This window comes from Microcebus murinus, chromosome 13 (genome assembly GCF_040939455.1).
Source record: "Microcebus murinus isolate Inina chromosome 13, M.murinus_Inina_mat1.0, whole genome shotgun sequence".
In the NCBI taxonomy this organism is placed as follows: Eukaryota; Metazoa; Chordata; class Mammalia; order Primates; family Cheirogaleidae; genus Microcebus; species Microcebus murinus.
This window is the reverse complement of record NC_134116.1, coordinates 62,407,335-62,420,423: the sequence shown is the minus strand read 5'-3', so window position 1 is coordinate 62,420,423 and position 13,089 is coordinate 62,407,335. Positions and strand designations below refer to the sequence as shown.

At 34.3% G+C, this 13,089-nt stretch overlaps 1 protein-coding gene across 1 annotated transcript in view; it reads right to left on the bottom strand.

The window, feature by feature from the left end:
* Nucleotides 1-13,089, bottom strand: part of INTS6 (integrator complex subunit 6) — an 89,733-nt gene that overhangs the window by 5,212 nt on the left and 71,432 nt on the right. The window contains exons 8-15 of the mRNA XM_012782645.2: nucleotides 12,924-13,076; nucleotides 12,658-12,790; nucleotides 11,443-11,537; nucleotides 9,337-9,447; nucleotides 7,694-7,909; nucleotides 5,387-5,513; nucleotides 4,330-4,472; nucleotides 3,884-4,115 (exon numbers count right to left, since the gene is read on the bottom strand). Of these exons, the coding sequence (XP_012638099.1) occupies nucleotides 3,884-4,115; nucleotides 4,330-4,472; nucleotides 5,387-5,513; nucleotides 7,694-7,909; nucleotides 9,337-9,447; nucleotides 11,443-11,537; nucleotides 12,658-12,790; nucleotides 12,924-13,076 (1,210 nt within the window). The remainder of the gene's footprint in view (nucleotides 1-3,883; nucleotides 4,116-4,329; nucleotides 4,473-5,386; nucleotides 5,514-7,693; nucleotides 7,910-9,336; nucleotides 9,448-11,442; nucleotides 11,538-12,657; nucleotides 12,791-12,923; nucleotides 13,077-13,089) is intronic.

Genomic DNA, 13,089 nt, shown 5'->3' with positions numbered 1-13,089 from the left:
TGATTGCTCACCAGCTTCCAGGATACCTGCTAAATTCTCTCTACTGTTCTCATTTACCACCCAAACTGTAAGCTCCTGTTTACTCACACTCTCCCCTATGTGCTCATCCCCACCAATCCCCCAAATTCCTGACTCTCTCCTAAACCTTATTCCATGATTTACAAACTCTTCTTTACTGAATATTCTCTATAACAACTTATGCTTTAACTGAAACCTACCTTTCCTATAATAAACTGCTATACTTTTCAGACCAGAAGTAGAAATTGCTTTCTCTTACATACTTTCCATAGGCCTAAAATCAGGACATGAAGTCACTGATTCCTTCACCTTCCAGTGCCATTTCAAGATTTCTCCTATGCACTCTTGTAAAACTCTTGCTCTTTTAAGACTCTACTATGCCACTCATACTCTCTCCTCATCGCTATCTTATATTGAATGCCAGGGCATGTGCCTGTAAGTAACTGATGTCTCTGGCACCCAGTGCACAGCCCTCCTTCCACCTTCAAGTCCCTCCTGACTTCTTTCTTGGTCTTTACTACTCAAAGTGTAGTCTGTGGACAAGCAGCATTAGCAACATCAAAGAACCTGCTAGAAATGCTCCTCCTTAAGCCGCAGCCCAGACAGAATGAATGGGAATCTGTAATTTAACTAGACCCCCAGGTGATTCATATGCACATTCAAGTTTGACAAGTGCTGTGGTGACTCTAAGCAGATCACCTGTGGCCTCCCATTCCACAACTTATCTCCAAAGAACTTTCCACTTATACTTTTGCCTTTCACATCCAGCACAAATTCAGGAATGGGGGAGTATAATCCACATCTTTGCAGTACTCCTGTTACTGCCCTTTAACTCAGCCAGACTTTTCCTCCAGCATTTCCTCTATTTTCTCCCTTCTATTAATCAGATCCCTTCTGGATAGCCTCTTTGTTATATATCAGGCTTATAGCCCAAGATATATCACTTTTTACTCATGTTTTAATTTCTCTTGTTCTATTGTCTTCTCATGACACCTGCCAGGCAAAACCTCAGATTTGATGACTCACTCTATCTGCCTCCTCTAGACCTAGATTTGAATGATGAGCACTGCTGGAGAAATAGGGCCCAGCTCTATTCATTCAAGTATCTTTGATTTTAAAAACAAAGCAAAATCACCATTTTCAACCCTGTGAACTCTTCTGGCCACCACTCTCTTTTCCCACCTTCCTTTTGCAGCTAAATTTCTTAAACCAGTTGTTTACACTTATTGTCTCCATTTTCTAACTTCTCACTCCTCCCTTAATGCCTTTTTAGGTTTCTGTCCCCTTTACTCCACAGAAATTGCTCTTGCCAAGATAGCCAAAGACCAACTGAATCTTTCCATTCCTATTAATTGAACTGTTTAAGTATCTGAGACCACTACCCACTCAATTATCTTTTACTTTAGCTTCCATGACATTAAATTCTTCCCTATTTTCTCTTACTTCTAGGATTTCTCCTTCTCAATCTCCTTTTCTGCTCTTTCTTCTCTTAACTTTTTGGCACTTTCGAGTTTCTGGACTTTTTTCTTTCTCACAATTTCCCTTGGTGAAATTTTATTCACTCCAATGGCCAGTTAGCTGCCTCTCATACCTTCCTCTCTGGCCCAATCCTCTCTTCCTGAGTCCTAACTCAACACTCATCTTATAAAACTTAGGATCTCTACTTGACTATCTTAATATGTAATTCTAAACTCAACTTATTTATCATCTCTTCTTTGACCCCACCCTGTGTCTCTCAGGACAGAAGCCTTACTTTCCCTTGCATGGCCCCAACATCCAGTCACCAAGTCCTTTGCTGATATGTCCAAGTATTTCTCAAATACAGTCATCTCACAATCCCATTGCCCGGTCACCAGCATCTTTTCCCTGGGTTTCTTCCTAACTGGTCCTTGGGCATGCACAATAATTATTTAATAACATCAAATATCTAGTCAGTATCCATATTCTCTGATTACCTTATATATTTTCTGTTTGTGGAAAAGTTTGATTTTGTTTGATTCTGGGTCAATTAAAGCCTGTGCGTTGGAATTGGTTTAACTACCTTTGAATCTATAAAATCCTTCTGTACCTCTCTTCTTAGTAGGCATGTTTTTTTCCCCTGGGAGAAAAACCCAACAGATTCTTTGTCCTGCTGAGTTTTCTACAATCTGAATTTTGCTAATTGTATCTCTGTTTTGTCATTTAACATGTTTCTCTATCCCCTATATTTCCTATAAATTGGGTTGATCACTTTTATGTTCAGTTGAGGCTTCTTTTGGCCAAGACTACTTCAGAGGTAGTATTGTATACTTCTTCCATCAGGAGGTATATACTGATGGAAGTTGGTTTCTCTGCAGTTAAGATGCTATTATGATCTCTGCATTAAGATGCTACGTATGATCACTATAACTGATAAGTTCATTAATTTATTAGGGTTTCCCTACATTCATTTCTCCTCCTCCCTGATAATATTCCACACATCACAGTCAGCCTAGTCTTTATGAAATGCTAATCAGGGCCAGGGGCATAATCACAGCTACTGGGGAAGCTGAAGTGAGAGGATCACTTGAGCCCAGAAATTCAAGGCTGCAGTGAGCTGTGATTGTGCCACTGCACTCCAGTCTGGGCAACACACTGAGACCCTATCTAAAAAAAAGCAGCTAATCATATCAGGTCACCACCTTTTAAAAACCATGCTCAATGTCCTCAGAATAAAGTTGAGAATATTTACAATAGCTTTCAAGGCCCTCCATGACCTGGCTTCCATCTTTCAGTTCTCACCTTATCTCATGTCCAACACCCTTGCTATACTGGAATTCTGTCTGTTCCCTCAATGTCCTTCTCTTTACTTTGTATCACCATATACCATTATACCTACTTTATACACGTACTCTTTTTAGGCTACTGCTCTAGCATAGGCAAATACACAGCTTTTGTTTCAAACATAACTTTTAGTCAAGTGCCTTCACCTCACAGACTATGTTAAATCCTCTTGCCAAACAAATGATTCCACGATATACTTCACTTCTCTTTTGTAACATTCATCATACTTCTAATTATTTGTTCAATGGCTTTCTTTCCTTGCTGATTATAAATGAGATCAGAGATCACTACTATCTTCTTCAGTGCTACACCTCAAAATCTAGCATTGTCTAAATAGCATGTGTATTTAATAATTCATTGTTGAATTAAACCTGTAGCCTCAATACCACATGTAGCTCTCCAGATCCCCAAGTGCAGTCCGTCCCTCAAATGAATCTAAAACTAAAATTTGGATTCAGTCAAAAGGCAGCACTCAAGGATCTAGAAGGCCACTTGTGGCCCCAAGGCCACAGGTTCCTCACCCCTGAATTAAAATGAAATTGAAAAATCATCTTTCTGTGCATAGTAATAATAGCCCTTTTAAAACTATTACTTGGAAATACTTAAAATTTACAAATATTATAAAGTATGATAGTTAATAAAGCATCATAAATATACAAAATGTTCAAATGTTCATTAAAAAGACATACAAAAATGATTACATGCTATTTTAGAATAAACAAACTAGTCAGTATCCATATTTTCCAATTACCTTATATGTTTTCTGTTTGTGGCAAAGTTTGATTTTGTTTGATTCTGGGTCAATTAAGGCCTGTACATTGCAATTGGTTTAACTACCTTTGAATCTATAAAATCCTTCTGTACTTTTCTTCTTACTAGGCATTTTTCCCCCCCTGGGGGAAAAAACCCAACAAATTCTTTGTCCTATCTTCTCTAGACATTCACTGGACTCTATTGATCAGTTTTTTTCTATAACCTATAACAAAAATATGTCTTCTCTAAAAAGGAACCAAAAAGCAGCAAATAATATTTAAAACAAATAAACAAACAAAATAACTCTTACTTTTATGAAAAGGAAGGGACTTAATAAGATCTGGCTGTGCTTGAGCCATAGGTGCAGGTGGTCCTTTCCCCCCAATATGATTGTTCACAACAGGATTCTGCTGTCTGCCTCTTAGTAGCGGAGACATACACCGACGTCTTTTAGGGATCCCTTGCATGTTTGGTTCTCCAGGTCGTTTATGTTTATTCTGAGGTCCAGCTACAAATTCATCTGCTTCATCTATCATCATACCCTATAAAAAAAAAGAATATAATTTTCTTAGATTTACATATAATGTTTAAATGGCACAACCAATCTCAATTCCAGTTAAAACAACTATCTTCCATCTATGTTGACATTTATTAGATACTCTACCAGGAAAATAGCTTCAACTTACTTCAGAGTTAACTGTTACATTGACAGTGTCTGCCACAAACAAATTATATCATAGAACATTTCAAAATTACCTTTTTATCCAGCTTAAAGGGGTTTCCAAATGTATGCAACCTTCGAGGCTGGTCTGGATCAAGTTCTCTTAGTGGAGAAGGTACTTGCTTGAGGTATTCCTGGTAATTCCCCATTTGTGCTATAGGAACACTATGCACTTGATCTTTTAAACAGAATACAACAACAAAAGTTAACCTCACTAAAACTACATTTCATTTCATTATCAAATAATATATTCTTAAATATGAATGCTACCCAGTGTTAGTCAAGAGAGTCCCCCCTTACCACATATTCTAAATTAGTTTGGTGCAATTATAAATACTATGGCATAGTCTTTCAGACTTTTAAAATAAAATTTAAAATATTTATTTCATGTTCTAAACAAGATGAAAATACTGCAGTTAATTTCAGAACACAGAATATGTGTGGTTTTACCATGAAAAGGTTTATCTCTTCTACTCTATTCCAAATTAATAGAATTTAATTATAGTAGAATTTGTAGAAAACAGAAGAATAGAAAAGAGAAGTCACACAGATAATTCTTTTTATATAAAGTTATTGTTAGAATGCTTAAATCAAAGATGGCAAAGGTTAAAGTCTTGCCTGACTTGATTTATGGTAGGTGCTATGGATACAGCTGAGGGAAATATCAGAACATGCCACGTAACTGATCATCCAGCATTGAACCATCAGATACTAGTATATCTCAAGAAAATGACAGGGGTCTGGGGTGTGTGTGTGTGTGTGTGTGTGTGTGTGTGTGTGTGTGTGTGCGTGCGTGCAGAGGGGTGTCTATGTGCACAAACATATGAGAAAAGCTGAAAAGAAAACTAAACTATAGTAAGGACTGTTACCTCTGGGGAAGAAAATCTGGGGCAACAATGACAATAGGAAGGAGGGTAGACAATCAGAGATGATTAACCTTTTAATTCATCTGTTTGAATTTACAATGAGAATATAAACACTACTGTAATAATTCTTCAAAATTTACATTACTATGCTTTTCAGACTATAAAGAAAAAATATTAAAAATACCAATATTAAATATTAATACCAATATTAAAACCATGATCTAACCTTCATCCTGTCCTTTAAGAAACCTGCGGGTGCTCTTCAAAAGATTAGATCTCATTCTTGTTAAGTGATCCAAAAGATTTCGTCTTGGTATGTCATAAGCATTTCTAAATGTCTGTGGCTTCAAATCCTATTGAAAAACATTAAAGGACAAAATTTATTGTCAAACATAGAATTAAAAGAGACTAAAATCTTTAGCCTGCTGCATTTATTTGGAAGTAAGATATATAAGTAGTTAGCTTTAAAAATATAAAGACATATGATACCATCTTAATGTACAGTTTTATGGCCAAAAGATAGAAATTTGACAGTGAGTTCAACCAAACAATCTCAAATTCACATCTAACTCTGAAGATTTTATTAGATATTCTGGATAGCAGAAGTAAACTCATTTCAGTAAATGCAAATTTCCACATTTTAAAAACTGAAGATTTTTAAAAAATAGCTTTGGTATATAATTTATACACCATAAAATCACCTATTTTAAGTATACAGTTTGATGAAAGTTAGTAAAGGTATAGTTGTGAAACAATCACTACAATTCAGTTTTAAAACACTTCCACCATTCAAAGGGCTGGGTATGGTGGCTCATGCCTGTAATCCTAGCACTTTGAGAGGCCAAGGGAGATTGCTTGAGTCAAGGAATTCAAGACCAGCCTGGGCAACATGGCATGACCCCCATTCCCCATCTCTATTTAAAAAACAAAACAAAACACTTCCACCATTCCCAAAAGTTCTTTGTACCCATTTGTAGTCAATCACTATTCCTATTCCCGGGCAACCTCTGGGTCTGCTTTCTGTCTTTCTATATTCCATTTTATAGATGCAATTTTGTACTATCTGATTTTTTTGTGTGACTTCTTTCATTTAGCATGTTTTTGGGAATCATTCATATTGTTTTTGTATCAGTAGTCTGTTCCTTTTATTCCAGAGTTGTATTCCATTATATAGCTATACCACATTTGTTGTACCAGTTGATGAACACTTGGATTGTTTCCAGTTTTTTGTCTATTTTATGAAAATGCTGCTACGAACATTTGTATACTAAGCCTTTATATAGACCATATATTTTCATTTCTCTTGGGTAGGTACCTACAAAATAGAATTGCTGGTTGTAAGAAAATATATGTTTAACTTCTTAAGAAAATACAAACTATTTTCTATCAGTAATATATGAGAGTTCCAGTTGCTCCACATCCTCATCAACACCTGGATTTTTCAGGCTTTTAAATTTTAGCCATTGTAGCAGTTACACAGTGGTATCTCATTATGGTTTTAATTTGTATTTCCCTAATGACTGATAAGGTTGAGCATTTCTTCATATTCCTATGTACATTTGTGTATTTTCTTCTGTTAAGCATCTGTTCAAATATTTTGCCCATTTTTATTGGGATTTTTGTTTTTTATTATTGAGTTGTATGAGTTCTTTATATATGTTTTGATACAAGTCCTTTATTCAATATATGATTTTCTCCCAAGCTGTACCTTGCCTGTTTAAAAAATAGTTTCTTTTAAAGAATAAAATTTTTTTTAACTTTAATGATGTTCAACTTATGACATCTTTTGTTTTGTGCTTGTTTGTTGTATTTTAGAAATCTTTGTTAAACCAATACAAGGATTTTCTCCAATTTTTTCTTCTAGAAGTTTATAGTTTTAGTTCTTAACATTTAAGAGCATGACCACTTCAAGTAATGTGAGTTAAAGGATCAAATTCATTATTTTTCATATGGATATCCAACTGTTCTAACACCACTTATTTTAGCACCTCTATTAAAAATTAATTGATATGTGCGAGGACCTACATCTAGATTCAATTCCACTTATTTAAAATCAGATGATATAAGTCCTCCAACTTTATTCTTCTTTTCCAAAATTGGTTTAGCTATTCTAGGACCTTTACATCTCCATATAAATTTCAGAATCAGCTTGCCTATTTCTACAAAAAAGCTGCTGAGATGAAGATATTTGCATTTTAGGATCATGCCGTGGGCCTAAAGTCATCAGAATAAAGTACCAAACTACAGTGAATTCTACCATCAGTCATTTATCTTTAGGCAATCTCTAAGTCTCTGTTTTCTCATCTATAAAATGAATGGTTAGTTCATTCTTCATCAATCCATCCATTCATTCACATGCCATGTACAAATTAATTCTAAAATCTGATGTTTCAACAATAGTACAATGATCATTCTGTGGTGATATTAGAAGTGCTTTTTAAAGTTAGGACAATATCAGTTAACAAAAAATTTGATTTATTCAATAATACAACAGAACATAACTAGAGTAGTACTAAATTCCTGTGACTATTACCTTATTCAGCAAAGCAACTTGAAACCCAGTGTATTCCTTCATATTAAGGTCTAGCAGTCTGTGAGGAACATCCTCTGAAATTCCCTGGAGCAACTGTTGAAAATCTTTCCTATAAGCCATTGATAAACCATGTGATCGGCTTCGGACTTTAATTCCCGTTTCCTGTACTACTTTTTTGCCTACAGAACCGATGACTCGATCAGATTCTATTTTGGCCTAAAATAAAAATAAACAAAAATTATCTTGATATAATGTAAATTGATAAATTAGATACTAATGGTTATAGTCTTCTATAAATAAAATATTATAATATTTTTTAAAGTATGTAAGAAATTTTAAAAAATTAGCATAGTTTATGTCAAGTCCTGAAACTAAACATAGTTTAAACAATAATGTCTTATGATATTAAATCACTACAACTCTAAGTTTTTGAGGCAGGACAATTTCAACTGTTATTTTATTTATTAATACCCATTACACTTAAACCATGAAATATAAATACATCCTAAATGAATATGTATATCCCCAATTCAGGTAACTAAAAATTAGGAAAAAACAACCATCTATTTCTACTTAAAAACATTGTTATTAGCACTTAACTAAATGTTCATAGAAATAGCAAATAATGATACAGCTTCTTCACTAGAAAGCAAATAGCAGTATTTTGACTCCTCCCAAAGTGCATCCTGATTAGTAGTTAGAGATTTGAGAGGTACTGGAAAAATAATATATTTCATAAGGCAGTAATAATTTGGCAATCAGTTAAATTGTATACTGCTTGTGATATATAGTCAGAAGGACAAAATTCGGTGCTTTTACAGACATTTCAAAAGAACTCCCATTTTATCCAGAAGAGTTGCCTTTATCTTAAAATAAAAAAGAAAAAGGAAAATGAAAAAATCCTCCCATTTTAGGGAAGGCATGGTGGCTCATGCCTGTAATCCTAGCACTCTGGGAGGCCGAGGCGGGAGGATCACTCAAAGTTAGGAGTTCGAAACCAACCTGAGCAAGAGCGAGACCCTGTCTCTACTAAAAATAGAAAGAAACTAATTGGCCAACTAAAAATTTATATATAAAAAATTAGCCGGGCGTGGTGGCATATAGCTGTAGTCCCAGCTACTTCGGAGGCCAAGGCAGGAGGATTGCTTGAGCCCAGGAGTTTGAGGTTGCTGTGAGCTAGGCTGACGCCATGGCACTCTAGCCTGGGCAATACAGTGAGACTCTGTCTCAAAAAAAAAAAAAAAAAAAAAAAAAAACCAAACAAACAAAAAAATACCCTTCCCATTTTGAAAGAAAAATCTGGTTTTAAAACATAAAGCAGAAACTGATTTTTTTTTAATAAAAACAATTTTATATCTAAATTTCTCAAAAAGTAACATAAGTAGGAAGTCTAGGGGCACATTAAATAAAGCCATTTTCATAAATGAGGAATGATTATAAAACTTTACAATTAACATTTCAAAATAGTACAACAATGGACTTGAGACAGAATTATGTTAATATGATATAAATGGCTTCAAAGTGTAATACATTAATATAATGGAATTCCAATAGAAACACCAAGAACTAGCTTCTAGCTTATTAAGCATCTTATCCACCATCACTCAAAATACTTGCTGGCTCACTCTACTTCTGGACATTACCTGTTGACTCAGTTTTTTGAGGTATGAAATGACACTGTAACTAAGTCCATATTCCATACTATCTGCTATTAGATTAGGTGCTCCCATCATTCTAACAGCTTTCTTCAAGGGCTATTGGAAAAAAAGAAACATCATTCAATATTAAGCTTGTTAAAAATGTACAGTTCCATGTATATAGTTTGTTTTAAAATTTTTTCCAAAAATGTTATTACTACTTCTTTTCTTCAATAAGGAAATAATATAATCATAATGATGTTTCAATAAAATGTTTGTCAGTGGCATGAAAAGCAGTTTGAAATAGCTGAACATGATTAGAGGCTGTAATAATAATTCCTACGGCAAGAAGGGTGAAGTGCTGGACTCCTTAGTACCACTGCAAGATACTAAGTTTGGAAGAAATGAACAGGAGACACATTGTGGTAGATCTGATAAAACTTAGGTAGTTAAGTAAAAAAGACTCGAAGAAAATAGAAGATTTCTACTACTGTGATAATAGGCTGAGCTGAAAATCAAACAAAGAAAACATAAGCAGGAGAAAAATACAGTCTAATATTTATTACAAATGTGGTACAGTAAAAAAAAAACAAAAAACACCTTTCAATTTTAAGGAGGGATTGAGAACCACTTTGTGCAATGAAAAATATCGCTAACAGGAGCTGTCCAGCATATGTGAATGGGACAGACCCAGAAAAAGGATAACCATTGACATTAGAAAGTGTATATAAGCACTGGGGTCAAACTGGAATCAAATCCCAGCTCTTATATTTAATACCTATCTACCTTCAGCTAAGTCCTCAGGGATGCTATGAAACATAAATGAGTCAACGTATGTAACAGTTCCTGTTCAAAGTATGTTTTTTCCTTTTCATCCTTTTACATGACAGGCACTGTGTGCTAGACATTCAATACAACTTATCTCTTACAATTATAAAGTGTCATGATATTCAAAGTTCAGGAAATTGATCCTCTAATCATATTAGTGCCCATTTAGAAAGATCAGTTATAGCCAAGTGTTGTAATAATAGTACATCAATACAAGTGATATGTAAAGGTGGTTTTAGTTTAGGTCTTCCTGTTAAAAAGTTATTTTTCACAAACAAAATAAATTATTTAATAAAATATATGTTATTGGTCTTACCTACTGTGATATACTAGTTTTAAAGTAATTAAGATTGCTAAAAGCATATGGTTCTATGAAAATATACTATCTACCTAAAAAGGTATTTCTGGAGATTTGAGAAATAATACAACAAAAACCATTTTGCACCCTTAAAAAAATATATAGTCAACCCTCTGTGTCTGTAGATTTCACATTCCATGAATTCTACCAATTACAGATCGAAAATATTTGGCAAAAATAAAAATGGATTGTTGTATCTGTACTGAACATGTATAAACTGTTTTTTCCTAGACATTATTCCCTAAACGATATAGTGTAACAACTATTTACACATAGCATTTACACTGTATTAGATCTAATAAGTAATCTAAAAATGATTCAAAGTATACCAAAGGATGTGCATAAGAGTAATGTGCAACTATAATGCCATTTTATATAGGAACTTGAGCATCTGTGGATTCTGGCATCCACTGGGGGGGTCCTGGAACCAGTCCCTCACAGACACCGGAGGATAACTGTAATCACAAAACTACCATTTGAAAAGGTAGTGCAACAGTTAAGGTTAAAAGCCTAAATTCTTAAAGCCAGACTGAATTCCAATCCCCCTCCTAACCATCATGCATTATTAGCTATGTAGCCTTTGACAGGTTACTTAATCTTTTCGTACCTTAGTTTTTTCATTTATTAAACAGTAACAATATCATTTCTATCTCACATGGTAACTGTATGAATTAAATGATGTTAACACATATAAAGTGCTTAGAACAGTACTGGCCTAGAATAAGCAGTATATAAATGTTCTCATGATCACCACCATCATCATTTCTCTAAATCACTGAAACTTATCTTTACCATTACATCTGTATTGTCATATGTACACTCAAATTTTCATATACCAATAAATAAAAGTTTACAATATTTATAATAAACTATAAGCCTATTAAAAATTTTATAACAAGTTCTATTTTTAACAATAACATTCTTACCCCGAGATAGTAGGGAGGCATTGTCTTCAAATAACTTTCAAATGACTGTCTCCATTTCAATGTTGGTTTTGCTTTATGCACTTTAAACAGGTCATCTAGAAATGTATAATACAAATGAACTATCATCACTCATTGTTTTTTTACACACACAAAAAAATCAAGTCAAAGAAGTTTCCTTTTTAAAGTTTGCTTTGTTACATGTGAGAGATAACAAAAGACAAAAAAAATTTTTTTTTTTTTTGGACACAGAGTCTCGCTCTGTTGCCCAGGCTACAGTGTCCTGGCCTCATCACACCTCATTTCAACCTCGAACTCCTGGGGTAGAGCAATCTTCCTGCCTCAGTCTCTGGAGTACCTGAGACTACAGGTGCACACCATCACGCCCAGCTAATTTTTCTATTTTTTGTGGAGACGGGATCTGGCTGTTGCTCAGGCTAGTCTCAAACTCCTGGCCTCAAGCGATCTTCCTGCCTCAGTCTCCCAAAGTGCTGGGATTACAGGCATGAACCACTGTGTCTGGCCAAACATAAGTTTTTAACAAAATTAAACGTAGTAAAATTTCTGCTCTGGCACTTTCTATTTGTAATACCATTTCAAAAATAAAAAGGTGCCAATTATGGTCTAAAATTACATGTAATAATGAAGGCAGAATCAGCAAATGCACAAAGAAAATCTATGCCCTGCCTAGATCTAGACACAAAACAGATTTGAGGAAAGAAACAAAATATGCACGTTTTCTATAAAATATATCCACTAATATTTTGACTATAACTTTTAACTTTAGGCTTTTACCATATTGCTCTGGAACAAATTTCTTCATTTAAAAAATTGCCACATGAAAATTACAGACAAATTCTTAGAAAATGCACTCAGATCTCATGACTACAAAATGCCTTCTGTACCAAACAGAAAGCCTACATTACCAATTCTAAGACTGTTAGAAATCTAACTTGCAGAAAAATTAGAATATTTAATTTTAAAATTTAAAATATAACAACATTATTAATCTGGAGACTAAAAGGTGTTTCAATACCAATTTTCAGTTTACCACAAACATGAACAGGTTGTTATAATTATTTAATAGGTTTAACATTTCAGAATATTCAAAATATTTTCCTTAATTTCCAGAAGACAAGAAGAAATGTTCCCAACATTTGTGTTTAGGAGAATTTTTATATATGCTGAGTCACAGAGAATGTGACAAGAACAACTTACCTAAGAGGGGAAGAAGGACTGGATAATTGTAAGGCATCACAAATAAATTGACACAGTTCAGTGCTGTACTGGCTTTCAAGTAACCAAAAGGATGACCAAGTTCACTATATTTTGCACTATTGCTCACATATACCTGTTAAAGGAGGAGTGGTGAAAGCTTTATATTTAGCAACCTTTAAAGAATGTTATATAAACCATTGGTTCAATTTAGCATTTTTAGAAACACCTTACTTAAATTTTTAAATCACTATTGTTGTTCGGCTCACCTGCCAACATGTTTGAGGAGATTTCCTTTCCAGGATAAATTGAGTCAGTGGTGAAGGTTCCAACTCATATTTGTCAAAAGGAAGTTTGTCAATAACCATTGGCTCACAGTCTGTACAGGAAAACTTCACTACAGGATGAGATGTACGAGGTGGCTGAGGAAAAAGC